The sequence below is a fragment of the Abramis brama genome (genome assembly GCF_963993115.1).
Source record: "Abramis brama genome assembly, chromosome: 17".
NCBI lineage: Eukaryota > Metazoa > Chordata > Actinopteri > Cypriniformes > Leuciscidae > Abramis > Abramis brama.
In genome coordinates this window covers 16,027,910-16,054,340 of record NC_139979.1, presented here as the reverse complement: position 1 = coordinate 16,054,340, position 26,431 = coordinate 16,027,910, and the positions used below count along the sequence as shown (strand labels likewise).

The 26,431-nt window shown below is 40.6% G+C and overlaps 2 protein-coding genes across 3 annotated transcripts in view; both read right to left on the bottom strand.

Annotated features, from left to right (window-relative positions):
- Nucleotides 1–2,386: 2,386 nt before the first annotated feature.
- On the bottom strand, nucleotides 2,387–7,490 carry LOC311067305 (uncharacterized protein). Of its 2 annotated transcripts, XM_084089067.1 has the most exons (3): nucleotides 7,159–7,490; nucleotides 6,097–6,592; nucleotides 2,404–5,198 (listed from the first exon to the last, which is right to left on the bottom strand). In XM_084089067.1, the coding sequence occupies exons 2-3, from the start codon at nucleotides 6,575–6,577 to the stop codon at nucleotides 3,796–3,798; spliced, it is 1,884 nt and encodes a 627-aa protein (XP_083945193.1). In that variant the 5' UTR covers nucleotides 6,578–6,592; nucleotides 7,159–7,490; the 3' UTR covers nucleotides 2,404–3,795. The 2 variants fall into 2 exon arrangements, with proteins under 2 accessions (XP_083945192.1, XP_083945193.1); XM_084089066.1 differs by having other exon boundaries at nucleotides 2,387–5,198; nucleotides 6,097–7,472.
- A 388-nt stretch (nucleotides 7,491–7,878) lies between these two features.
- The window catches only part of megf8 (multiple EGF-like-domains 8), a 30,443-nt gene continuing 11,890 nt past the window's right edge, over nucleotides 7,879–26,431 (bottom strand). Inside the window, exons 20-44 of the mRNA XM_084088800.1 lie at nucleotides 26,310–26,423; nucleotides 26,122–26,205; nucleotides 25,788–26,045; nucleotides 25,484–25,668; nucleotides 25,180–25,393; nucleotides 21,628–21,868; nucleotides 21,371–21,503; nucleotides 20,617–20,861; nucleotides 20,388–20,498; nucleotides 20,178–20,296; nucleotides 19,856–20,093; nucleotides 19,596–19,767; nucleotides 17,111–17,274; nucleotides 16,832–16,967; nucleotides 16,516–16,747; nucleotides 16,291–16,417; nucleotides 15,747–15,957; nucleotides 14,606–14,820; nucleotides 14,320–14,515; nucleotides 13,622–13,790; nucleotides 13,336–13,528; nucleotides 12,672–12,842; nucleotides 12,446–12,576; nucleotides 11,432–11,564; nucleotides 7,879–11,342 (exon numbers count right to left, since the gene is read on the bottom strand). Coding sequence (XP_083944926.1) covers nucleotides 9,858–11,342; nucleotides 11,432–11,564; nucleotides 12,446–12,576; nucleotides 12,672–12,842; nucleotides 13,336–13,528; nucleotides 13,622–13,790; nucleotides 14,320–14,515; nucleotides 14,606–14,820; nucleotides 15,747–15,957; nucleotides 16,291–16,417; nucleotides 16,516–16,747; nucleotides 16,832–16,967; nucleotides 17,111–17,274; nucleotides 19,596–19,767; nucleotides 19,856–20,093; nucleotides 20,178–20,296; nucleotides 20,388–20,498; nucleotides 20,617–20,861; nucleotides 21,371–21,503; nucleotides 21,628–21,868; nucleotides 25,180–25,393; nucleotides 25,484–25,668; nucleotides 25,788–26,045; nucleotides 26,122–26,205; nucleotides 26,310–26,423 — 5,677 coding nt within the window. The 3' untranslated portion in view covers nucleotides 7,879–9,857. The remainder of the gene's footprint in view (nucleotides 11,343–11,431; nucleotides 11,565–12,445; nucleotides 12,577–12,671; nucleotides 12,843–13,335; nucleotides 13,529–13,621; nucleotides 13,791–14,319; nucleotides 14,516–14,605; nucleotides 14,821–15,746; nucleotides 15,958–16,290; nucleotides 16,418–16,515; nucleotides 16,748–16,831; nucleotides 16,968–17,110; nucleotides 17,275–19,595; nucleotides 19,768–19,855; nucleotides 20,094–20,177; nucleotides 20,297–20,387; nucleotides 20,499–20,616; nucleotides 20,862–21,370; nucleotides 21,504–21,627; nucleotides 21,869–25,179; nucleotides 25,394–25,483; nucleotides 25,669–25,787; nucleotides 26,046–26,121; nucleotides 26,206–26,309; nucleotides 26,424–26,431) is intronic.

The following is a 26,431-nucleotide window of genomic DNA, read 5'->3' as shown; positions in this document are numbered from 1 at the left end:
GAGTGGAAAGTGGTGATTTGACCTCTGTTGTAACCCTTTCATGAATGAGAGAAGTGGATTTGGGCTTGGCTGAGCCCAATGGGACACAGACGCAGCCGCCCTAAAGCCCCCTGAAGACCCCGAAAGCCGGCGGCTCTTCCCACACACTGACCTCTGAGGCCAACAAGCACCAAAACCACTGCAGCGAGACGACACTGTGACACCGGCACACCAGAGCCAACAATGTGTTCCTTCAGCAAATTGACAAGAGTATTGAGAGAAAATATGGTGAAAATTGGATTGTTGGAATTACATATAAAAAAATTGGAGATAGGAAAAAAATGTGCAAGAGGGCTCTTATTTAATTCAACATTGTAGTAATTCAATTTCATATTATTCTAGAGATGGTCAGTCAGAGAAAAGCCTGTAAATAAGGGTATTAGAGTTTCAGCACTGACCGTTGATGGAGCATTTTACAAAAGAACATAGGTCATACATAAAAGAGGTTAAAGATCAAACTATGATCTCAGGAAATAAGTCAACACATTTGTTAGCATAGAATGTAGCGAACTAAAGGCTGGACTACACTAAATGACTTTTGCACAGATTTTCACCATGATTTGTCTAGTTGTCGAAAGTCTGCAGATTTTGAGCAGTCGGAAAATCGCGTAGTGTTTCATGGGCACAGACTTCCATCCATTCAGAGGGTCTCAAACATGTTTGATACTGTATATTGAGCTGAGAACACACGTTTTCATCAGTCGCATGTTTCTGCGTGAGTTTTTTTTTTGCATTTGGAACTAGCCTACTCGAAAGTCTGGTAGTGTGTAACCTCAGTCGTTTAGTGTTTGATGTTCAGTTTTTATGTAACCATTTACAATATCGACAAGTGTATGATGCCTATGTTTTAAAATCTCTTCAGATTTTAAAAGTCGTGTAGTTTCTGTTTCCAGCTTTAAAGTTGGCATGAAACGGAAGTTTGAAATAGTATTTTCTTTCATATTGTGATATGTATATGAAAAACGTAGGGTGGGACATGATTTCGTCTATCAGGAATGAACTGGATCATTGGATCATTGTGGTTTGCTATTGCAGTGATCTCATTTGAGTGACAGGTTGTCCCGCCCTCGCGCCAGTAAACAAGTCATCAGAGAAGAGATGTCACTGCAAGAGGGACGGGGGAGTTATTTTGATTAAAGATTACAAGATTTTAAATTTTTAAAAAATAATGATCTGCATGGATAAATCATTTATAATAAAAATACGCCAATATTCTATAAAAAACAAGAATTGTCTATTTTGATTTCATGGTGACTTTAAGAGCTAGCTGGTCACATAAACAACGGTCTTTCATTTAAAAACGTGAGACGCAGCGCAAGAAAAAGAAAAAGAAAAGAGTCGTGACAGCCAAAGAGGTCTGTCTAGCACATGTTTACATACAAAAAAATATGTAAAAGCAGCACAGCGAAACACAAATTCTGTTTGGAAAAAGTTTGATTTTATAATCACAATTTGACACGGAGACAAGGGAGTAGCGCAAACATAATTACATGTTACGCATTAGAAGCCGTTATGATTTTTCACTTGTTTGTGTGAAATAACCCAGGAGGCAGTGTGAAGAGTGAGAAACACAGGAGACAGATGGCACCAAAGCACATCCTAATTCCCAAAAGCACACATTGACAGATATCTGTTTCCCCCTGGTGCCCCAAAGGAGGAACTGCTACCAAATTGAAATGTTTGTTGCAATTTATAAAAATGTACAGTTTCTATTGTGGGACTTACAAAGCCAGTACCATTCAAAAGCAGTATTTGGAGAGTGTATTCAAAAACTCAAAAATGTTACCCATGTTACAGTCTCCAATGGTCATTTCTCTCCGTACCCTGTAAGACAAGAAAATCATGTGAGGGGGAAAAAAACCTGTCACATAATCTGTCTCAATTTTCAAAATCTATTAATTTTGTGCGTGGCTCACCTCCCTATCAGCCGATCTTTAGGAGCCGTGCTTGTTCTGACAACTATTATTATACTACAGCAACAGAGAGAATTAAAACACGCTCCCTTCCATACATCTCCCTGACCCTCCTCTCAGACAAGAGGCTTGCTAAATGAAAAATGGACATGCTTTAAGAAGTATTGATTCCAGCTTTAAACAAAGGTAGACTCAATATTATTTAGCCCTAAATACATCTTTGTTATCTGTGTTGGTGCACCAGTCACGCTGTTGTCCTCGTAATCGCAGACATAAAAATAATAGGGCTATTCCCCCAACATTGACTGAAGCAGACCTGTTCGGGCCCTTTGACCATGTGATCCATCTATTGGCTTTAAGCGTTTGCACAGACTGCGCCAATGCTTTGGTAGTTTCTGCACAAGCTGAGAAGGAAAGACAAAAAGACAATGTTTTAGACAAAATGGCCATGGTTAGTATATTGTATTTTACTCTTTATTTAAGATAAGACGAATACAGTTTAAGATGCACAGTTCAAGCCAATACAATGACGAAACCACTGAGTAAATTTTAGCGAACAGTCACAAGTCATATATTTCTAAATTAACAGAAAAATCATGAACTTATATCATAGAGCTTCATACTGATTTTTATATTACATCAGTATGACCAAGTTATCAGTGCTTCAGGCCATTAAATCATCTTAACTAGCCACAATAATAATTATTAAATTATCTTACATTATCTTACTTTGGCATTGAACAGTAACAATAAATGGAAGGATTTTAGGATCAACTACAACAATAGACTGTAAAATAACCCACTCATTACAGTATTTACTTGATGAAAATTCAACACACAAAGGTAGATATACAGTGCCCTCCGTAAAGCATTAGGATAGTAAAGACAAAATTGCTTTTTTTGCTTTACACAAGGTATCTGAACATATTAAAAGATGAATACGAGGCAAAAGTGCATGTCACTTTTATATTAACACAACTGCTTTTACACTTAGTTGGCAACAACATGTGCCTCATTCATCTTTTAATCATATTTTCAGATGATTCGAGTGTTGAGCAAAAAGAGAAATGTTGACTTCAATTTATAGATGATGAAGCCTTTAAATGCTTCCATCATAAAGCTCATAGATTATTATTATGCCACAGCAGTTTTTTTAATATATATATTCTTGTTCATTATTATGAACCAACAGTGTCTTCAAATGGTTAAATATGAACTTTAAATAATTTTACAATTTAATCTACAGTGCTGCCAACACCTTTAAATAGATACATTGAAGCCAAAGCACTGTTTTTCTGGTTCTTTTTTTCCAGACTTAATTCCCAAACTAACAAAAATAAATGTAAGGCATTAATTCTATTCATTTAATGTCTCCAATGGAGTTGAGCATGCAAAATAACTATATGCTAAACCTTTAAAGGAATAGTTCACCCAAAAATGAAAATTCTGTCATCCTTTACTCACCCTCATATCATTCCAAACCTGTATGAATTTCTATTTCTGCTAAATATAAAATAAGATATTTTGAAGAATGTCAGTAACCAAACAGTTGATGGGTCCCATTGACTTCCATAATCAATGGAGCCCATTAACTGTTTGGTTACATATAATCTTCAAAATATCTACTTTTGTGTTCAGCAGAAATAGAAATTCATACAGGTTTGGAACAACTTGAGGGTGAGAATTTTCAATTTTCATGAACTATCCCTTTAAGGGCAGTACAGAAAGGAAGACTATGCACCTGGATTCAGATACTTTTAAGAAGTAAACTAATGTCCGATTCATCAATAAACACCCAATCCATTTCCCCAAATGAAACAGAAATGGTGCAGACTCCTTATCCTCATATATGCTTTTCCATGTGTTGAGAAAGATGGTGTGAGCGAGTGAAGGTGCGGAGACACCGCGGGCAGCTGTAAGGCCTCTCGCCCGTGTGCGTTTGCTTGTGTAACTTCAGGTGCTGGGGCAGAAGAAAACTTTTCCCACACTCCGTACACTTGTAGGGTCTGTGGCCCGTGTGGCTGCGCCTGTGCTTGCTGAGGTCGCCTGAGTTGTTGAAGCGACGGTCGCAGTCAGAACAGGCGTAGGGTTTTTCCCCCGTGTGTCTCCTCATGTGTTTGGTCAAATCGCCGGATTGGGCGTAGCTGGAGCCGCACTGCTCGCAGCGGTATGGTTTCTCGCCGGTGTGCGTGCGCATGTGGTTCTTCAGGTGTTGGATACGGACGAAACGCTTGCTGCAGACGTTACAGTAGTACGGCCGCTCGCCCGTGTGAATGCGCAGGTGTTTCTTGAGCACGTCCTCCCGTGTAAATGTCTTTGTGCACTCTCTGCACTGCAGCATTCGCTCGGAGTTGTGCGCTCTTTGGTGGACCTTCACGTACCTCAGAGCAGAGAACGTTTTGCCGCAGTCGGGGCACGGAAATGCTTTTTCTTTGGAGTGAACGTCTTGGTGGATCCGAAGCGTCGATCGGTGGCTGAAACTCATCCCGCATTGGGGGCACTGGTACGGCCTTTCCCCCGTGTGGGTTCGCAGATGGCATCTAAGGTGACCCATCCTGGCGAACTCTTTATCGCATTCGGGGCACTTGAACGGCCGGATCCCTGTGTGGATGACTTGGTGCTTCCGCAGGCTCCCCATATCAATGAACCTACGGCCGCAGTCTCCGCAGACGCACGGCTTCTCGCCCGTGTGAGTACGTTTGTGTATCGTCAGACATTGAAGCGTGGAGCAGTTCTTTCCACAATCTCGGCACAAGTAGCCACGGTCCGTGCAAACGGGTTCGTCGACACCCACTGTGGGTTTCTTCTCGTCCTCTTCGTGGCAGTGATGTGGTCCGAGACCCCAGACTCCGGCAAAGCTTTTACCGCATGCGGCACAGCTGATATGTCCATCTTTACACACCGTGGCTAAGCCATGGCATCGGCGGCAGTGGTTTTGCAGGTTACCGATGTAATCGAAGCTCCGATCACACTGCGGGCAGGTGTAACGCTTTCGGGTGGGTTTGGGCGTGGGAAGGTGGGCCTTGCGCATGTGGGTCTCCAGCTGCCTCTGAGAGAAGAACCGATAGTGACATGACGAGCAGCTGAGCATCCCAGAGGATATTTTAGAGCAGTTGTAGACTTTGTGTTTTTTTACCCAAGCCAGATATTCACCTTGATGGCACCATTTGAGGTGTTTGTCCAGGTAGGTAAACTCAGTGAAAGTCACAGTGCAATGGGGGCAAGGAAAAATCAGAGAGGAAGAAGCTGTGAAGGGAAAAAGAGACAGAAAAAAGAACTCGAAAGTCAAATGTCAAGTCTTCTTAGGTTTAGGTTATGATCTCAAATCAATTAACAGGCAGTGTTATTAATATTAATGAAAACAACAACAAAAACATAGACTGAAATCAACGCATATATAACTGGAAGAACTGAAACTAAATCCAATACATTTTCTTAACTCAAAAACTATCTAAAATAGCACTACATTTTTTGTCTATATTTTTTAAATAAATGTTACATTTATTTATTTTTATTCATTGTCCAATTATTGTTTAACTTCATTATAAAACGTTTATACAGTCGGTATCCATTTTTGATTCGGGGCAAATTGTATAACCCACCTTCATTAAGCCATATGTCACTAACAGGAAGGGTTCACTGTCAGAAACTCAATGAAAATGTAGATTGAAATAAAAACTTGCATAATTGAAGGAACTGAAAAAAAATTGAAATACATTCATTAACTTTTATTTAAAAAATCAAATCTAAATAAAATGTAAATTTCAGTAATAATCAGTTGTTATTTAATTTCATTATATAAAATTAAATATTTACATTATTAGTTTATTACTTATTGATGGGCAAATTGTATAACCAGCCTTCATCAAACACAAATATGCCACCAGATAACACTATGTAAATTATACAATTTACCACACACTAACTTTGGCAGCATAAAAATACTAAAATAATTACTATTAAAATTAAAATACTAAATAAAAAAATAGATAAGCTCTAAAAAACACTTGAAGAACATTAAACTATACTATCACCCAAACTAAACTAAAATGAAAGGACAAAAAAAAAAAAAAAGACGCATGTCTCCACATTTTGTAAATTTTTGTAAATTATAAGACCAGGGCTTATTAAATAAATCAATTACCTGTGTTTTTCTCCAGGCCAGAAGCACCCACAGAGATTTCATCTGGTGTCTCAAGCTTCACTTCCTTCCAACTCTCATTTTCCTCCTTCACAATCAAGGCAGACTCTCTCTGCAGCACTTCATAAATGCCAGGCTCAGTTTTGACCTGAAAACTGGGTGGGTTTAAGGGGACATAGTCTGGTTCTGTCTTTGGAACGAATGCTCTGAAAGCAGGAGGATGAGGCTGTTGCTTCTGTTGTTCAGATGACACCGTTAGGACTCCCAAAGCCTCCAGCTCCTCTTGTTCTGGTCTCATCTGTGTGACCTCAGGACAGGTGTCCATAACACAGTCCTGAGTGTCATTAGATGTTTTGGTTTTATCCGTGTCGATACTGATGCCATCACTATTTGATGGCAATGGCTCTTTATCAACATTTTGCAGCTGTTTGGCTATTTTCTTTTGTCTGGATAACATTCTTTTCTTTAACATGTTAGCTTTCATCTTCTTGTGCACAACCTAAAGAAATATTTGGGAAGGACAATAATATAGTCTATAGCTTTACTTACAAGAAATACCTGGAATAGCATAAATACTATGATATTATTACTATTATAAGTACAATTTCTACTTTTAAATTATCACCCAAACTGATAGGTTGATGTTTCTGTTCTCCAATCTCAAATTCCAGCAGGAAGTAAAGCATCTGGATTTGAACAGAATTTAGCTGAAAAATCTATGTTTTGGAACATGGTAGCTGGTTAAAGGTGGTCTAACAGTCTGTACAAACTGGTCTGTCTGGTTTCTCATATGGCCAAGCATGTGTTTACTGGTCTCTCAGTCAGACCAGCTGAAAAGTGTGCAAGACTCCTCTAAAACCAGCCAAGAAGACTGCCTAACCAGGCTGGGACACCTGCTACTAAAACCAGGAAACCACCTCAGGCTAGTTTATGTTTATTAGCAGGCATATTTAATCATGGAGGTTCATATAGCTAATGTGACAGTGACAGTATTAGCTGGTTGCAGACATGCAGATGTAAACATGAGGGTCGTATTGACTCAAGTAAAGCACAAAATCATCTTACCGCAATTACTAAACCTTTAGTTAATCGGTTGCATTTAGGCGGCAATGAAAATCCGATTGTACTGAAGATTGTGTTGGTTGTCTAAAGGATTTTGACACTGACACCCTTTAGTGTACAGCATCCTAACTGTTACACCTTAAACAGGCGTCTTGTACATCCATCCACCCCTAAAATGACACCACCAACACGTCTAATTATACTAGGAGATTAGGAGTTTAGCTCTCAGGGACATAACGCAGTTTGCGATTGAGTCCAGGTCTGAAATACGTTAAAACGATACTGGTTATAGATAATATCAATGTAAAGCCAGCAACGATGATACATTTCAAAATAAGGTAAACGCGGTAGCGGTTTTCAAAATAAAAGTTCGTGAACGCTTGTTTTGTATTTATTCTCTCTTTAAATAAAAAAAGACATTTAAAAGACTTATTCCCAAATAAAATAGATTTTAAACTTAATAAAATAAAAAATGATGATAAAAAATGCTTTGAGGTCAGTTTTCACACCGTTTTCTATGCATCTGATCATAATAGAACCTAATCAATATATTACAGGAAAGATCACTGTGTAAGAGACCCAAGTTTAATCATACCGAAAATTTTATCAAATGTGCAGTTACTGTTTTTTCTTCCACACAGCGAGTCATTATTTTTTATAGCACATCAAATTTTTATAAGGAGAAAGTTTTAAGTCAGGAATAAAAACCAACACAACAAACCCTGTTAATTAATGGATGATATTTTATTATGGACAAACTGCTGTTAAGCATCAAAGGCATGTGCATCAACCACAGAAAAAGCTGCAAAAGCATTTGAAAGTGACTGAATAGAACACAAAACTTTCAAACCTGATTTAATGAACAAATAACAAAATAACCAATTTTCAGCTGAAGATTGCTTTATCCCTTGTGCTGCAGCATCTGAGATAAACATATGGCTTCTCCTGTTGTGTTTATATTATTTACATTAAATAACCATTATGTCAAATGAACACTTTTCATAGTATCTTATAATTCACCAGGACGCTTCAATTCTCAAAAAAAAAGAAGAAGAAAAAAAAAGAGAAAATGTAACTTTCTACATCAACCTACATAAATACCAGTCAGAACACAGTGGAAAATAACAGTCCATCCTCAAAACACAAAACAACAAATAAGCAAAACAATGGTGACTCCATATAAATGGCAATACAAACGCCAAGAACCATCATACATGTAAAGAGCTAACTGTAGTATTTTCTTCTCTTTATTTTATTACCTTGTAGTTTCTCACCAGGAGCATACTATATTTTAGGTTTAAAATTTCCATTGCACTTTTTGTTCAAGAGATCTCATACATCAGGCTAGAACATGACCCATCAGAATGCTGCAGCAACCCAGATTGGGCAATACAATTTAATTGATCATCCCACTGTCCTACAAAGATTAAAGTAATATAAAATATTCAACAGTTGTTGAAACCGAAGTAGTGTAAGGAGGGAACAGAAAAAAATAGAAAATAGTATATTTCATTTCCTACGCAATGTGATTTTTTTTTTTACTTTTCTGCATAGGCCCTTGGTTAATCAGTTTATTCCTTCATAAAACTCACAATTGCAGCACTAAAGATTAATGGCCTAAACTCAATTAGAAATTCAGTCCTAAATTTAATACAAAACGTCTTGTCAAGGCAAAGTGAGTAAAGGCATTTCATCAATGCAAACAAAAATGACATGTAAGCTGTTGATTGACAGTCTGAAATGCATCTTCAGTCTGAATCAATATGTATATAAAAAAGCCAATGGCTCACCATGAAACTATTGACCTATTGACTAGATTCAAATCTGCTATATTACAGGAAGCATCAATCAATCACAGCCATGACAAAATACCAGTAACAAAAGCATTACAACTACATTTTTTACAACATTTGTCCACGTTTTTTGCAGACAATCAAAGTTTTGCACATTCAAGCGGACATGTTGCACCGTCTCTTGGTTTGGATGGCAGTTCAGATTGTCACATGAAAATATAAAGCACATTGGTTCAGCTGCAAAGACAACTTTTTCACCGGTTGATATGTCATGCCGTTGTCATCGTCTTGTAGAGCTAATTCAGTAGTGTATATATAGGACGCAGTAAAGCATGGAGATAAAAGTAGGGCATTGCATAAAGGTTGCTGCCTTAAGTCAATATAGGAGCTTGTTAGGAGTGATAAACAAGTAAACAACACTTAATTAATTACAGTATATGTACAAATCACATTTCCAATGATTTACCTTTTTTCTCTCCTGTAATAAATACATCCCTTTTGTAGCCCCAACAAAGCAAACCAAAACGAAAGGGATAGTTTACCTTGAAAATGGTAATTTACTCACCTTCATGTCATTCAAAACTTTTATGTTTTCTTCAGTGGAACACAACAGAAGATATTTTGGAGTGTTTTTTGTCCATACAATGAAAGTCAATGGGGTACAATTTCATTTTCTTTTGCTGTCTTTCTGTTTTTGACTTTCATTGCATGGACAAAAAAGTCATTCCTGTAACAACATAAGGGTGAGCAAATGCTGACAGAATTTTAATTTTTGGGGTAAACGGTCCCTTTGAAATCTCTGCAACTTCCTTTGTCCTTCCTTTTCTTGCTCATGAAAACTCCCTTGATTGTTTTTTTTTCCTTTTCAATATCTTTCTCCCATTCATTTCCCATCTCATTACGTTCTCCTCACATGGCCATGGTGGTTAGATGCTGGTGGCCCAGCAAGCCTTTTCGGCCCCCCCCAGCACCAGGGTGCGTTCCTGCTCCACCATGTCCACAGTACTCCTGCAAATTCTGTCGCAAAGTGACGAGCGCCGAACCCAAGCAGGCCCGGTTGGGTGCAAGGATGCCTCCTGGCAGCTGTATAAGCACAGTGGCCACCCCTGCCATCCCGTCGTCTGTGGGCTCCAGAGTGATTGGTCCGACTTTGAAGGACGAGTATGAAAAACCCATGAGTTGAGAAAGGAAGGGGTCGGAGCGGCAGAAATGCTGGTAGCTGCCATGCGAGGACGGATGATGGTGGTGGTGATGCGAGGTCGGGTTGGCCGTAGAGCTGGGCGCATAGTGGTGAGCGTTCAGGTAGTGCAGGGGAAGGTGCTGTCCGTTGGTGCCTCCACTCAAAGCGAGATGGTGGTGGTGGTGGAGGTGAATAGTAGTGCCAGTGCTGGGGTCGTGTTTGTAGGACAAAGCCCCAGGTCGCCCCCTCTGGCCCATCACCATGCCACCAAGCTTGCCTGTCCGGACCTGGGCCAGGGATACGGTGCTGCCCCCTCCGGCAGAGGGCAAGTAAACCAGCTGCGGCTCCTCGGGCTCCAGAAAGACGGTGAGTTTGGCGAACGGGCGAGAGGCCATCTTGGTCATCTCTTGAATGTGGCGTCGCTGCTCTCGGCGGAAGTCTAAGAACTGCTTGACTTTCCAGAGTAGCACGCAGACGGACAGGAAGAGGAAGAAGCAGGAGAAGAAGACAGAGAAAAAGACAAAGAGGTCAATGTGGGCCTGGTCCTGTCGTAGAAAGAGGAGGCCTTGAGACTCTCCGTTATGGGTCTCCGTGCCAACGCCGCGTAGGGCGATATAGAAACGGCTGGACTTGAGCGAGTGCACTTCATGCGGGAAGGTGATGACAACGCGGTCCCGTACACCGCGTACTATTAATACTGTCTGTGGCTTCCACACGGTGATGTAGGTTATGAGACCTTCGGTTCGTTCTTCCCGCACCTCACGATCTGTACCTTGTGACTTTGTAGACTGCAGAGTGCCGAGTAATGCCGACGAGGAGTTCGCAAACACCTTCATGGGCGACGGTGGGGCAAGAGGAACCTCCTTTTCTCCCCGTGAAGCGGTCGCAGAGGTAGCCTCGTCCTCAATCTTGATGGTATGCACGCCGGTCTGGCGGTCTACCTCCACAATGAAGGTGTCATGCGAGTTGGATACATAGACCTCGACCTCTCCAAATGTAACGTCAATGGTGACACGGATATCCACGTTAGTGAACTTGGGCTGGGCAGAAAAGAACACTGTGCGGCCCATGAGCAGATTGCGGATGTTGGGCTCATGGAAGCAGTTGACCTGTGACGTGGGATCGAAGCAGCACTCGCTGTCCACGTTGAACTGCCGGTAGCACTGCCGCCCATTTACTGGATTGCCATTGAATGAATCTTTGCACTTGGCGCACTATAAGCACAAATAGGATTAATGCATGCAAGGTCTTATTTGTGAAATACAGAATAAAATGTCATAGGTTGTAATGAATTGGCCATTACCTGTTGTCTGTAACACTCTTTGCGGTCATTCTGTGGGCTGCTCAGACAGGATGAAGTTTCTGTGTTGTTCTGACAAGGACAGCCAGTGCCATCATGTTCATTACAGGTGTCTGCATGGGCATTACACTGACATCTACAAGCAAGCAATAGAAAAGAATGGAAGTCTAACTGGATCTGAAACTTTGTATTTTTTACAAAGTGACTTTTAAAAACCTTAAGATTGAGTCACTCTCTTATCTCTAACATGGTAGACAACTGCCAACTTTTTTTTTAATTTTCTGTAAACATGCCCTAACTTTTGGCAGTCAAATTAAATAATAGCACCTTTCACACAGAGGTTTTACTAGTAAATTACCAGTAAATTACCAATTCAAAAATACCGGTAAGTCAGTTCTAGCAATTTCCCGGTATGAGAAGTTGTAACATTACCAGTAAATTGCTGGTATGATGCTGTGTGTGAACAAAGAGTGAAGATTACCAGTATGAGCACATGAGGTCAGAATGCGCTGACATAAAAAGGTTGCTTTAGGCCAATCATAAAGCTCTGGTGGATGAAGAAAACGCCTCAGTATTTAAAGGTAATTTCCCATGATTGACATCAAGAGTTTACTGGTATTTTAGTACTGATGTGTGAATGGTATCTTACCAGTAAAAAGACTGAATGCCATTGCTTGTGTGAACAGCATATTTGTGTATTTAATGGGGAAATTGTTCTGTAATTTACTGGGATTGCTGTGTGAAAGGGGCTAATGAGTCAAGGAATATGCTTAAAAATCATAAAAGACAATGCTTCCAAGTCGAGAGCATTGCAGCACAGTTTACTGTAATTTTACTGCACATTTAAAAAGTCTAAACATCGTTTCAGGTTTTCTATGCATACAACAAAAAAAATCTGCATACATTGCACATTATATATAGTGCATTCTACTTTCTCACAAGAATACAAGCATGACAAATATCTAATGAAATATAAGAGAACAATAACAGACAATGCTAATTTTCTGATCCACTCACTTCTCACACTTCCCTTGCAGCAGGAAGTAGCCACTGAGGCAGCTCTCACACTTATCCCCGACACTGTTGTTCTGACAGCTCACACACACAGCATTGTCCTCAGTAGGGCCCTCTGTTGCCCATTGTTCAATCTAAGAAGCATAAGTATACAAAGAAGGACTCAGGCCCTGCAACAAAACTTTATCAACTGCATACAGAGAGAATAGATCTCCTAAACACTGCTTACGCTGTCACGGTCCAGTGGATAGTCTTTGGGATTTTCCACTGCCCTCCGATGCTCATCTTTGGACAGACATACATCACTGTTCCCTTTGCAGAACTCGCGACATGGGCGACACATCCCACCTCCCACTGCTGAGCCCACAAACAAGGGCTTACACTTTTCACAGTGCTGACCCTAATAAGAAAAAAAGACTTTTATTCAGCAATGGCAAATTAAATTGATAAAAAGTAACAGTAAAGACATTTAAATTGTTACAAATGATTTCTATTAATCAAAGAACCCTTAAAAAAAAACACAAAAATATTAAGCAGCACAACTACTTTTAACTGTAAATCAGTGTATTAGAATGATTTCTGAAGGATCATGTGACACTGGAGTAATGACTGCTAAAAACTTAGTTTTGCCATCATAGGAATAAATTATACATTTTAAAATATATTCAATTAGAAACTATTTTAAATTGTAATAATATTTCATAATATTACTGCTTTACTGTATTTTTGATCAAATAAATGCAGCATTGATGATTATAAGCGTTCTTTCAACATGAAAAAAAAAACCTTACCAACCACAAACTTTTGTATGATTATGTAAAACGAAAAGGCAATAATTCTTATAAGGATCTATTCATGGCAACAACAAAAACCCACTTGAACCTTCTTATTACCTTTGTGTTATTCTTGCACTCTAGACAGGTGTCCAGCTGAGAGATGCTTTTACAGTTACTGTGTTTGTTACAGCGGCACTGAGAGGAGCAGTTTTCCCCAACAAACCCAAAGTGACACTGACAGACTCCTGGAAACACACAGGTCCCATTAACACAGCCTTGAGCGCACACTGGTTCACACTGACCCGACACACTGAGAAAAAGAGAGAGAGGAAAACATACATTAACTACTCAACCGCTGGAAGGTCAATGATACTGTTTAAGAATGAAAGCTGTTAAAAAATACCTGCTTAGTACGTAGCCCTGTCTGCATGTGCAGTGGTAGCCTTCAGGCTGATCATGGCAGTCTTGAGTGATATTACAGTGGTGATGTCCATTGGCACACTCGTCCTCCTCTGGGCAGTGCAGGAAGGACCAGCTACTGTTCCACTGTGGGCACAGAGGCTCACTCACGCCTGCAGAGTATGAAGACAATTAAGTTTTAATCCCACAGAAAAATAGCTAAACGAGTGAAATAGGTGGGATGTAACAGTTCAGAAGTTGTCTAGAGAGGGATGTTGGGTCTAAATATAGTGCAAAAGTCAGTTTCTGGAAGTAAGTCACAGTTGCCCCCAATGTTGTGGTTCAGCTCTTAGCTGGTTGGTTTGGTTTGTAGCTTCTAACTCTTTAAAAAAAAAAAAAACTTTGTTAAAAATCCCAATGGGGAAAATACCAAGGCTGCTGATAAAGTGAACAACTATTGAACTCTACAGATTTCTCTGGAATACTTGAGTCTTACAGGTCAATCACGACAATGAGTGCTCCAATACATTTGTATAATGACAGCAAAACCAGGTCTCTCCCTTTCCATACCCCGGCAGGGATATTTTCATAAACCGAATACAGCAGGACTCTAAAAGGTTTATACCTTATGAATAAATTCAGTGTCATCCATTTTTACATGACTCAAAAGCTGAATCTGCAGAAAGACATAAAGACATGTACCATTCAGCCCTCCCTGAAGACAGCGTCCTGCCCCGTTACCACCACGGGCAGCACACCAGCCACACTGTGGCCTGGAAATGCATTGGGAGCACTGAGTAAGCTGGAAGCACTGGGGAGAGCAGGAATCTTCATCCGTGAGCAAACGGCCGCACTGACCCGCCTCACAGCGCAACGGAACAAAGGAGGGACTCATGCACTGAAGAAAAAAGATGACAGATGACAAGGTTGCGGGTCAAATTCCTTTTAGAAAATCATCAAGTTAGAAATAACTTTGCGAAAACATTACCTGCTGCAGTGCCATGCTCCATACACAGCGCTGCCAGCCTCCATCAGAGCCACGGGAGCTTAAACAATGGTTGCAGGTTTTGATTTCATGGCAGGGTTCAGGACAAGGCATTGGTGGAGAGGACTCCACTTGCATGGGAGACACGTTAAGCAAGGCGTAGCTGAAACACGTCCAGTCGTACGTTGGATTTACGCTCAGGATACGTCTGGTCTCACCTGGACGGTTAAACCAAAAGTAAAAAATATTAAATGGTTAGTTCACCCAAAAAAAAAAAAAAAAAAAACTTTATTCAACTATTCATTATCTTCCGTGTGGGCCTCTGATGCGAGAGCGCCACGATGCATGCGCGAGAACTGAGAAGATGATGCAGATGGATCTCGATGTAGTGTTTAAAATGGTTCTAAAGTGTGCATTTCCTGGATTTCCGAATCGTGAGGAACCAACGAAAAAACGTAAAAGTGCCTTACCAATGCCACAAAATGAATGGCTTACCTTTCACACTTTCCCATCAAATGATTGCGAGCGTCATCTTCTCAGTTCTCGCGCATGCGTCGTGGCGCTCTCATAAACTCACTCAGACGTCCACACAGAATAAAATTAATAGTTGAATAAAGTCGTTATTTTTGGGGGGTTTTGCACACAAAAAGTATTCTCGTCGCTTGATAAACTTAAGGTTGAGCCACTGTAGTCACTTGGACTATTTTAACAATGTCTTTACTAAGTTTTCTGTGCTGGCAGATGAAATTACCTAGCAGCCTATGAAGGAGTGAACCAGCTCTCAGATTTCATAAAAAAATATCTTAATTTGTGTTCCGAAGATCGTTACGGGGTTGGAACAACATGAGGGTGAGTAATTACTGACAGAATTTTCATTTTTGGGTGAACTAACCCTTTAACTACAAGCGGTTTTGCTGATATTTGTATAAAGAGCTGTTTAAATCTGCAGTTGCCAAGATAAACTTTGCATTGGCTCGTTTGTTGGGGGAATGCAAAACTTTTATTTTAGTAATATATATTGGGTTACATAACATAATAATAAAGTTATATAATAATTGTTCCTCCCATCTCATATTTTTTCCATCAGCATGTCCCCTTAGGGGCTCCGTAGAATCACTTCTGCTCATTGTTTGGTCACTCTCACCTGTGCGTTTGAACTGGCGTGTCCACATGCATTTCCCAGAAGCTGTGCATTTGGGGCAGTCCGACGCCTCACAGCTGGTCTCAGTGCAGTTACTGGACAGGAAGATCTCTCTCTGGTTTATCCTGCAGTCATGCTCTGATGTGCAACTTACTAAGCTGCTGATACATGCTCCCTCAGGACAGTTTGTGCACCACTTACACTGCAGAGCAGGCTAAAAGATGGAGAGAATTTCATGCCATTTTTCCAATTCTAAGACTGGCTTTAACTCTAAATTTTTTGAACTTTTCTTCTTGATATTTGAAATTGTGACCATACGTACACTACAATTCAAAAGTGTTAGGTCAGTAAGTAATATACGTTTCCTTTAGGCTTTATAAACAAACATCCTATTATGCACAAATACAGTGCCTTGCAAAAGACAGGAATAAATGTGATGGTGAGCATAAAAGACAAAAACCCACCCAAACTTTTGAATGGCAGTGTACACTATATGATTTATTTTTACTTTGTAAAAATACTTTGGCTTGTGATGTGATGATCTTACCTGCATCGGGCTGGAAAATGTTTTAGGATGGCGGGCCAGACACTCACTGCAAGTCTTAAGTCTGCGACACTGATCAGGAGAACGAGGAGTAGGAAAACAGGTAGACTGACCAATGGTACAACCCAATCTGTTAAAAAGAGAAAGAGAGACATTGTCATTTAGAAAAAAGTTCTGGTGCCCATAATGGCCTACTGTAAATTAAGATACTACTAGTTCCTTTAATACCTCTCTGCAGTGTCCGATGAAGCACAGGTGCCTCGGCACCACACACAGCTGCCAGTACTGCTGTTACAGGCCTCAGGAGTAGGCAAAAGGATGCAAGGGTCAGTGGGCAGGGAAAGAGTCAAAAGTCGCCCTAGAGTCACTCCGTTAAAACCTCCAGACAGGAACAGGCGACCACCCCACCCAGTCATCGCCAAGGAAACTGAACGGTTTACAGGTTCTCCCACCGAGGACACTAGAGAAATGAGACCACACCATTTGAACTAGTGCTAACGAGTGTATAATTAATATACTGGATCCAGATACTTGTAACGGTTACCTGGCTGTATCCATGTGTTACAGTTGATCTGATAGAGAGAAACCGTGTTACTGTAATCCTCTTCTCCTGTCCTGCCTCCTACAATTACCATGGTGTCCTTCATTAAGGCCGCAGCATGGAAGAAACGAGAGAGAGGCTGGAGACAAAAAAAGAAAAGAAAAAAGATTAGTGTCATCTAACATTTCTAATTGTAATCTACCAACTGCTAATCTAAGTGTAATCTACCAACTGCTTTTACATACATCATTCTGACCTCAATTTGGCTTTCTTTACAGTTACCTTGTTTCCCTGAGAGGGGACCAGTAAGGACCAAGTAAGATTGGGGTAATAAAGACTGTAGAGTTCTCCAGAAGGTTCTACAGCTTCAACGTGAAAACGGTAACCACCAAACACGTACACAGCATCAGTCTGTTCATGATACACAGCTGAGTGGCCATAAAGACCTGAAAAGGTGAAGGACGGAAAAATTATTGAATCAATATAAAGCGGTTTCACTTCATTTTAATACTGGTGTAATAATGGCAAATACTTTTTGCCCGCTAGGGGCAAATAAACTGAAGATTTTAGGATAGAAATATGATACCATTTATTAGTATTCTAATATTCATAACAACAATTATTAATATTACTATTATTATTATTATTATTATATTCAGGTGAAAGGAAATCTCTTAAGTGGACCCATTACTGTACGTTCACACCGCCGCCGACTTGAGCTGCAAAGAAGCTCTGGCCGCCCTGTAAAGGACGCTTGTCAAAAAGTACGAGGAAGCTTGTTGACGCTTTGGCCGCTCTGACGTAGCAGCATTCTATGGTCGATCATGGGAGAAGAGAAGTGTCACACCATGAAATGTGAACAGAATAAACAAGCAAAACATTGACACTAGAAACCTTTTATAATGACAGCATTTGTATAACCGTTTTGGTCACATTTGGTCGGGAAAAAAGAATAATTAGCTATTATCATTTATTATTATTAATAGTGAATGCGCGCGCGCGGCCGGGACTCTCTCTCTCTCTGCGCGCCCTGTTAAACTGACAGGACTTGAAAACACATGCAAATGATAAACTTTCACTATATGATGGTTAAACTGCAATTAATCCGATAATTATAGGAAACCCAGCAACGGCGATGATCAGCTTCTCCTCCGTTTTCTCGGAACTAACGTTTTGGTAGGAACAAAAGTTTACATCGTATGTTTCTCCGGAATCAACCAGCGCGAAGGACGTCTATATTCCGATTGGTTGCTGGCGTTTGCCGCTGCTTGCCGCTGAACCGCGTCATAGCTCATTACCATAAAGTTGAGCTACTTTCAACTTTTCAAATTGACGCTCAAAACGCCGAAAACGCGACGCCGAAGGATTTGACGCTCCTTGCAGCTGAGAGAAGCCAGCTTCCATTGAAAATGAATGACTTCCGGTAACTTTGGAAGCTCAAGTCGGCGGCGGTGTGAACGTACAGTTAAGAGACATTTGTAAAGATTTTAAAATCTTACTAGTTACGCCAACATTCAACAGTTTGGGGCCGGTAAGATTTTTTTAATGTGTCTCACAAAAGGCTGCATTTATTTGATTCAAAAAATACAGCAAAAACAGTAATACAGTGAAAACACTACTACAATTCAAAATTAATTAAATAACTGTTTTTTATTTTAATATATTTTAAAATGTAATTTATTCCTGTGATGGCAAAGCTGAATTTTCAGCATCATTACTCCAGTTTTCAGTGTCACATGATCCTTCAGAAATCAGTCTAATATGCTGATCTGGTGCTTAAGAAACATTTCTTCAACATGAAAAAGTCATGCTCCTTAATATTTTGTAGACATCGTGATACATTTTTTTCAGGATTATTTGATGAATAGAAAGCTGGAAAAAAGCCCTTATTTAAGACAGAAATCCTGACACAATATAAATGCCTTTACTGTCACTTTTGATCAATTTAATGTGTCCTTGCTGAATAGAATTAATATCTTTCAAATAAAATCTCACTGACCCCAAATTGTTGAGCATAGTTGTTTATAAAGCCTAAATTAATATTTTATTTTAAATTATGTGAATAAATGTTTTCCTCTTAATGTGTATGGGTATTAAGCTTACACTCTCAGTGAACTAAACAGTCAACTAAATTGTTAAGTGTAATTATTTATGACAAACAGTTAAAATTTCTCAATTATGCCAGTCCTAGGTACTAGAGTTCTCAACGGGTCGGGTCGGCCTGACAAACCCGACGGGACTTGCGGGTTCGGGCCGGGTTCGGGTCGAAAATGTAAGCAAATGACTCGGGTCGGGTCGGACCTCGGGCTTAATCTTTTCCGCTCAGTGAAAAAAACAAAAAACATTTATTAATCATCGCTGCTGTTCACCGTAAAGAAAGTCTGGCTGCTGCGTGCAACGTGCATCATGGAGAGGGGCAGGGGCAGACCTGACGCCGCTGCGTGCACGCCTTTAGCCTGGAGAAGAACATGGAGTTGGTGAAAAGTAAACTTGCCGCAGGTGAATTCACCGTCGCTACTACAGGAGTGAGAAAATCAGAGGTCTGGAAAGTGTTTGGAGTGGTGCTGGATTCTTATGGAAATTCTACAGGTTATGTGCAATGCTCAAAATGCAAGGTGCTGATGAAATATGACAGCAAAAAAACAGGGTCGTCCAGCCTGAGCCGCCATACATTAAACTGTGGGCATTTGAGTTATTTTTATTAGTAATTTTCAGGCCCGTTGAGAACTCTACTAGGTACAGAAAAAGTATAGTGCTCTATCTCTACCTGTAGGGGGTGTGCCAGTATGTGGAGCTATAGTCCAGTTCCCAGACTGAGGGCTGAACTCCAGCAAATGATGGTTAAAGCCATTCTCTGGCGAGTATCCACCAATCAGTAGCACAGATGAGCCTCTTCGCACGGTTAGAGTGTGTCCAGCCACAGGGGGCAGCATTGAGCTCTAAACACAGAAGTCAGAGTCAGTTTGCACTTTTAACACAACTGAAGAGAACCCTCGGAGCACTATAAGCATATTCAACATGCAATACCTTATACTGCTTCCACACCAGACTGCTGAGGTTCAGACACCATGTGTCATTGGCAACACCCTTCTTTGTGACCCCACCAACCACCAACATCAAACTGTGAGTGGCTGTCTGGGAGCCAGAAAATAGGTCATGATTATACACCAGAGCAGAGGCGTGATGGTAGCGGGGCAGGGGCTCTGAACTTTCCTCCACTGAACTGGTCAACATCTGAGTCCAGCGACGATCAGCCACAGAGTACCTGGACCAATATATATAAACATTTATTATCAAATTTTTTATACAAATTATCATCAGTTATCAAGTAAAATTCACAAGATTATACCTGTAAACATTTCCTAGAACACCCTCGGAGAGTGAGAGGCCTCCATACATCCAAAGAGTGCCCTGTGACCCAGACACCAAGGAGTGGCCCATCCTCTGGAGGAACCTGTGTGCCTTATTCTGTGGGAGGAAAATAAACAGACCAACATTCAGAGAGATTGTAAGAACAGAATCTCTTTTCTATAGTCTTGAAGGAAAGAGTTAATCTAACCGCAGAGAGCTGAGTATCGAGCAATGTTTCCCAAACCAGACTGTCTGGGTCTGAGATAGAAGAACAATCTGATCCAGTCCAGCCTTCTGTACACACACAGAGGCCAAGGGTCTGTAAAAGTATATGCAAACATGTAAGTTGAGAACTGTGGGACATGTCTTAAATGCACTTTAGTACACATCTCATGTTATTGAGCATCACAATTGGCCACGGTAGGAGTGTTACACACCATGTTGCAGGTGCCTCTGCTTTCCTCTGCCCCACAATTCCCTGGGCAGACAGGACGGTCACATTGTGGACCCCCAAAACCATGGGGACACTCACAAAGGCCGTTTACGCACTGAGCTCCTGCTTGGCATTCAGCTGTACCCTCTCCAGAACTTCCATTTCCACATCGCTTCACCCAGAACGAGGCATTAAAACCCTGAGCACGTCCTGAGGTGACATTTGCCTCAAAATACACAGATACCACCCCTAGAGGAGAAGAAATTAAGTAAGTTATCATGACAATATATAAAACTGTTCAAAGGTTTGGGGTCAGTAAGAATTCTTTTTTTTTTTTTAAAGAAATAGATCATTTTATTCAGCAAGGCCGCAACAGTAAAAACATTTATAATGTTACAAAATTTTGGCTTCAAATAAAAGCTGTTCTTTTGAAACAGAATCTTCTTATCCATCAAAGAATCCTAAAAATAATCCATCACAAATGTACACAAAAATAAAAAGCACAACTGTTTTCAACATTGATAATAATAAGAAATGTTTCTTGAGCACCAAATCAGCATTAGAATGATTTCTGAAGCATAATGTGACACTGAAGACTTGAGTAATGGCTGCTAAAAAAATTCAGCTTTGCCATCACAGGAAAAAAAAAAAATATTAGTGTAAAATTATTATATTATTGTTTCATTAGTGTATTTCACTATGACGTAAATTCTACACAATTCTAACACAATTATTCTGTCCTTATTTTTGTCATTCACCTGATGTAGCCTCAACAGTAATTGGCTCCATTCTTGTTGTGCCGCAGAATGCTCCAATGAGGTTGCGGTCAGAGTGCACAACACCGTTGCTGAGGAATCGTGGCAACCCATCAAATACATAAACATAGGAGTTCTGTAGGATAAATAAATGCAAACATTTCCGGCCACAGTATTACCTGGTAACTATATTTACATGCCACAAATGCTATTTTTGACAGTAATGAATGCAGAATATTGATGTGGAATAATCTACTCACTGTGCACTGGGTGTGTGAATCTGGGTGCCAGGTCAGGGCCACAGGTGGGCATGATTGCCCTGGCATGCATGGAGCCAAATCCTGGGACACAGAGAGGACCCACAGGCAATGAGACAGCCCACCATGGCCACCGACTGCTCCATGCCACCCCAGAGAGGAGGAGAGGGACAGGGGTACAGAAGAGGAGGAGGAAAGCAGAACAGAGCGACCCTGACACTGCCTGAAACAGGTACCATTGTTCCTGTGAGGAAAATGTGAATTTCAATGTTACATATTGTATAAAACGGAACAGCTGCGGCTCATCTGTAAGGACAGGTGGGGCAGTGCCCCACCAACATATTCATCCAAAACATAGACTTCTATATAAACTGAATCAATAAATTGTAAATGATTCAAAAAATACAGCAAAATTATTCTGCTTGTTCAACCTCCTGTTTTTCACGCAGACCCGTGTCTTAACAGCCAACCCTGCGGTAGCTCTTTCAAATTTAGACAGGTCAGATGAACGGATGTTCAACAGGCTATTAATAAGCTTTCCAATAGCAGTGGTCCTGGCCCTGATGGCCTTGAGGGTAAGTTTATTAAATTTGCCTCGCATGTACTAGCACCCCCACTAGCTGTGCTTTTTAATATGTCATTTGATACCTGTGAAGTGCCCCTCGCTTGGAAATGTACTAAAGTCATTCCTTTGCACAAAGGTGGAGACTTACAAATTCTGAACAATTATAGGCCAATATCAATAATTAATAGTGTGGTTAAAGTCTTTGAGAAAATTATTTTTAATCAATTATCTGATTATCTATCTGATAATAATTTACTTACTCAATGCCAATCAGGTTTCAGAAAATACTTCTCCACTACCACTGCTCTCTTAAAACTCTCTAATGATATATTTTCTAGTTTTGATGATAATCTGTGTACCGGTGCCATTTTCTTAGATCTCTCCAAAGCGTTCGATTTAGTTGATCACTATCTTCTATTGGATAAATTGCATGCTATTGGCCTCTCGAGATCATCTTTACTCTGGTTTAATTGTTATTTTCATCATCGTCGTCAGGGCGTGTCCTACAGGGGTTGTCAGTCTGATTATACAGGCATAGTGAAAGGCATCCCTCAAGGTTCTTCTCTGGGACCTTTATTATTTTCTATCTTTGTTAATGATATGCCCTTATGCTGTACAGACTGTAATATTCATCTTTATGCCGATGATACAGTCATTTACTGTAGTAAACCTACCATCTCCGGGATAAACCTCTCTTTACAGCACGACTTCAATTCTGTACAGCAGTGGCTATTGGCTAATAAACTTCTCCTTAATAAATCAAAGTCCTACTCTTTATTGTTCCATAGAAAAGCCTTGGATATAGGTGAAAACAACCTTAAACTTTTTTTTCTCGACTCCTCTCCTTTAGAGTCAACTGAGACCTTTAAATATCTTGGTGTTTGGCTGGAAACTGATTTATCTTTTAAAACTCATGTACAAGCAATGACAAACAAACTCAACTCTCGTCTTAAAATACTTTATCAATCTGTTAACTGTTTTAATTTTCTGGTCAGGAAAAGAATAGTCTTAGGCGGCGTTCACATATCGTGCCTAAAACGTATAGAAAACGCTAGGCGCGCCGCGTTCTCCTTTTTCCAAAGCGCTCGGGTGGTTGCGCTCCGGAGGCGTCTGTCGTTGCTAAGCTTGGTTCTTGTCACGTGACCTGCGGTGCGCTTGCGGCATTCTGAAAAGTTGAGATGTTTTTATCTCGATGCGGCGCGGACGCGCTTGGAAAAAACGAGCGCGTCGCACCGCGACCGCGTCGCTTCCATTATGAGCGTGCATACTGCGCGTCTACATTTGAAATAACGAACTTGCGCGCGCAAAAGACGCGATATGTGAACAGGCCCTTACAGCTGCTCCTGCCTATTTTGGACTATGCCGATATTATTTATCAGAACACTACTGCTTCTTGTTTGCATTCCATTGATGTGGTCTACAACAGTCTTTGCCGTTTTGTTCTCCGCTGTCCCTTTAGGACACACCGCTGTGTGTTGTACAGACAGTTGTCCTGGTTTGCCCCTTCTGCCAGGAGACAGTATCACTGGCTACAGTTTATTTTTAAAAGTTTTTACTTTAATTACCCAGTTTATCTCAAGCAACACTTAGTGCTTTATAATTCGCTATACAGCCTGCGACACAATGATCAGATCTTTTTTGTTGTTCCTAGAGTTAAAAGACAGGTAGGGAAATACGCATTTTGTTTTAAGGCTCCATATGATTGGAATAATCTTCCATTTTCTATCCGTTCTTTAACTTCACTTACAGCGTTTTGAAGGGGTCTCGGGGAACATCTTAGGAACATTTGTCTTTGTTTCTAGTTTTGTTTGTTTGACCTTGGACTTCATTGGTCATGTGTTTACTATTTCTCATTTGTATGTCCTCATTTTTTATTTATTTATTATTGTTATTTGTGTTCCTCTTAGTCCTTGACCTTGTGCAATGCTAGTCATGTGGTTGTTTTTCTGTCATGTCACTTGTGGGGTTCGTGTTGGGTGGGGTGGGGTTGAGCATTGTGAGCTGGTGTGTGTGTGTTGTTGTGCTTTGTTGTGCTGTCTTTGACCGTGATATTTGCTCTGCTGTTTTGGTTCTTTTTTGCTTTGATGTACTGGAGGACCCCCTCGAAAACGAGATGTTTCATCTCAAGGGGTTAATCCTCGCAATAAAGATATGTTAATAAATAAATAAATAAAAATGTGTTCACAATTGTGAAACAAATGTTCTTTCACATTTTCTAGACTATGTTAAGTTGTAAAGTGAGCAGGATATATTAAAATTTAACTTATGGCTTCAGCAGATACTAAACTTATGGCTTTAGCAGATACTATTATGATACTAAAGCGTTGCAGGGGTAGCCTGAGTCCTTTCCAGCTCTTTAGTGCCCCACAATTTTCCAATGTAAATTAGAGGTCTGCTACGGGTTTCGGGTCGGGTCCGGATTAATGTTTAATGAATAGCCTCAGGTTAGGGTCGAGTTCGGGTTTGTAACTAAGAAAAACTATATAGAAATTTTATATAGAAAAACTATATATATATATATATATATATATATATATATATATATATATATATATATATATATATATATATATATATATATATATATATATATATAATTTAATCCAAGTCTTCTTAAGAAACAATAACTTTCTACGATGAACAGATTTAATTAAGTTATTGTTTCTTAAGACTTGGATTAAACTGCTTGATTCATATGCTTTTAGGTACTTTTTAAAGTGTCAAAGTTTTGGTGGAAAATACTTTCAATGAAGGGAACGGAGAAATTTCTCAAGTTTCATTCAAACTTGTGCCTTTGGAACGACACGAAGGCAAGTAATTGATGACAAGATTTTCATTTTTGGTTTGACTATGCCATTAACTTTGAGGTCAAACAAAAATCTGCAGACCCCCTGCTGAAAACCCATGGTTTACATCACATTTTCATCTATCCTCACATTTGAAGACAACTTTCTCACCTAATCAGAGTTCGTCCTAAGTGTGATACTCACCTAGGGTCTCCATAATATCCAGGCAGGCAAGACTCACAGTGTGGGCCTTGGGTGTGGTGGGTACAGTAGCACTGGCCAGTCTGGTTATGGCAGAACCCTTGTAGAGCGTCACCGTGGCCGTTACACTGACAGGCAATGCAGCCTTCACCCCCTGCCAAAGCAGAACCAAAACTACCAGGCTTGCAGTGCTCGCAGTGTGGCCCTGTTGTCCAATCTGGAGGAAAAGAAAAATATAGTAGGAAAGGGCTTAGAACTTGCTAAAAGATGGAGAAATGGATGTTTTAAACTCAGAAGGGTTCTTTACCTTGGCATTGGTCACAGATCCCTGGAGCCGTAATACACGTGCTGTGGAAGTTACATCCACAATCCACATCACACTCCACTCCACTCAGCACCAGAGTGGCCGGGTCCGAGGTCCAACCCAAAGAGCACTCGCACTCAAACCGTGGACTCCCACTGCACCGGCCCTGACGGCACTCGTTATAACATCTGAGAGAGAGCATGAACATTATTACAAATTACAAGGCAGAACTATGAGCTGTAATAACTAATGGCTCGAGAAAAGAAAAAACATCCACCCCTGCAAACAGTGTAACAGGAAGTCTCACGTCTGGTTGCAGTGGTGCACTCCATCTCCTGTGAAGCCCCTCTCACAGTGACACTCATAGGAGGTTGGAGTGTTGACGCAGGTAGCGGAGGGATGGCAGGTATGCAAGCCCAAGCGACACTCCTCCACATCTGGACAGGATGGATAGGACCAAACAGCATCTCCATCTCCTTCCATACCTTCTAGCAGCTCTAGCTCCAATTCCATCTCCATCTCAAGCTCCATCAGCCGAGGGGGCGATAAAGTTTGAGGCTCAGGGCTGATGGAAGATAAAATCAAATAACTATCACAAGACATTTGCTCATCCACTAAGGTATAAAGTGTTTTAATCTCACCTGCTGGCTTTCACCTCAGCTACAGCCATACTGCAGTTAACAGCAGAGGGATCATCCATCCCACCCCAGTCACCTCTTAAACACCTGAGGAAAAACCAGAAGGGCAGGAAGTAATGCAAAGAGGATAAAAGAGAGATGAAGAGAAGTTTTCTATGAGGTTAATTCACTGATATATGCTTCTATCCTACCTGCCGATGGTTGGGTTGTTGTAGTCTCCACACCAGCCGCACTGAAAAGTCTGCAGACACTCTGAACAGGTGGCGAGAGCAGAGCACTGCTTACACTGAGGGACAGAGTGAACACTGGAGAG

What these genes read in the sequence shown, in the direction of transcription:
- LOC311067305 (XM_084089067.1), bottom strand. Translation starts at nt 6,577, where the DNA reads ATGAAAGCTAACATGTTAAAGAAAAGAATGTTATCCAGACAAAAGAAA. An exon ending in TGGCCTGGAGAAAAACACAG is followed by an intron (nt 5,199 to 6,096) that starts GTAATTGATTTA and finishes TTCCCTTCACAG; the next exon opens with CTTCTTCCTCTCTGATTTTT.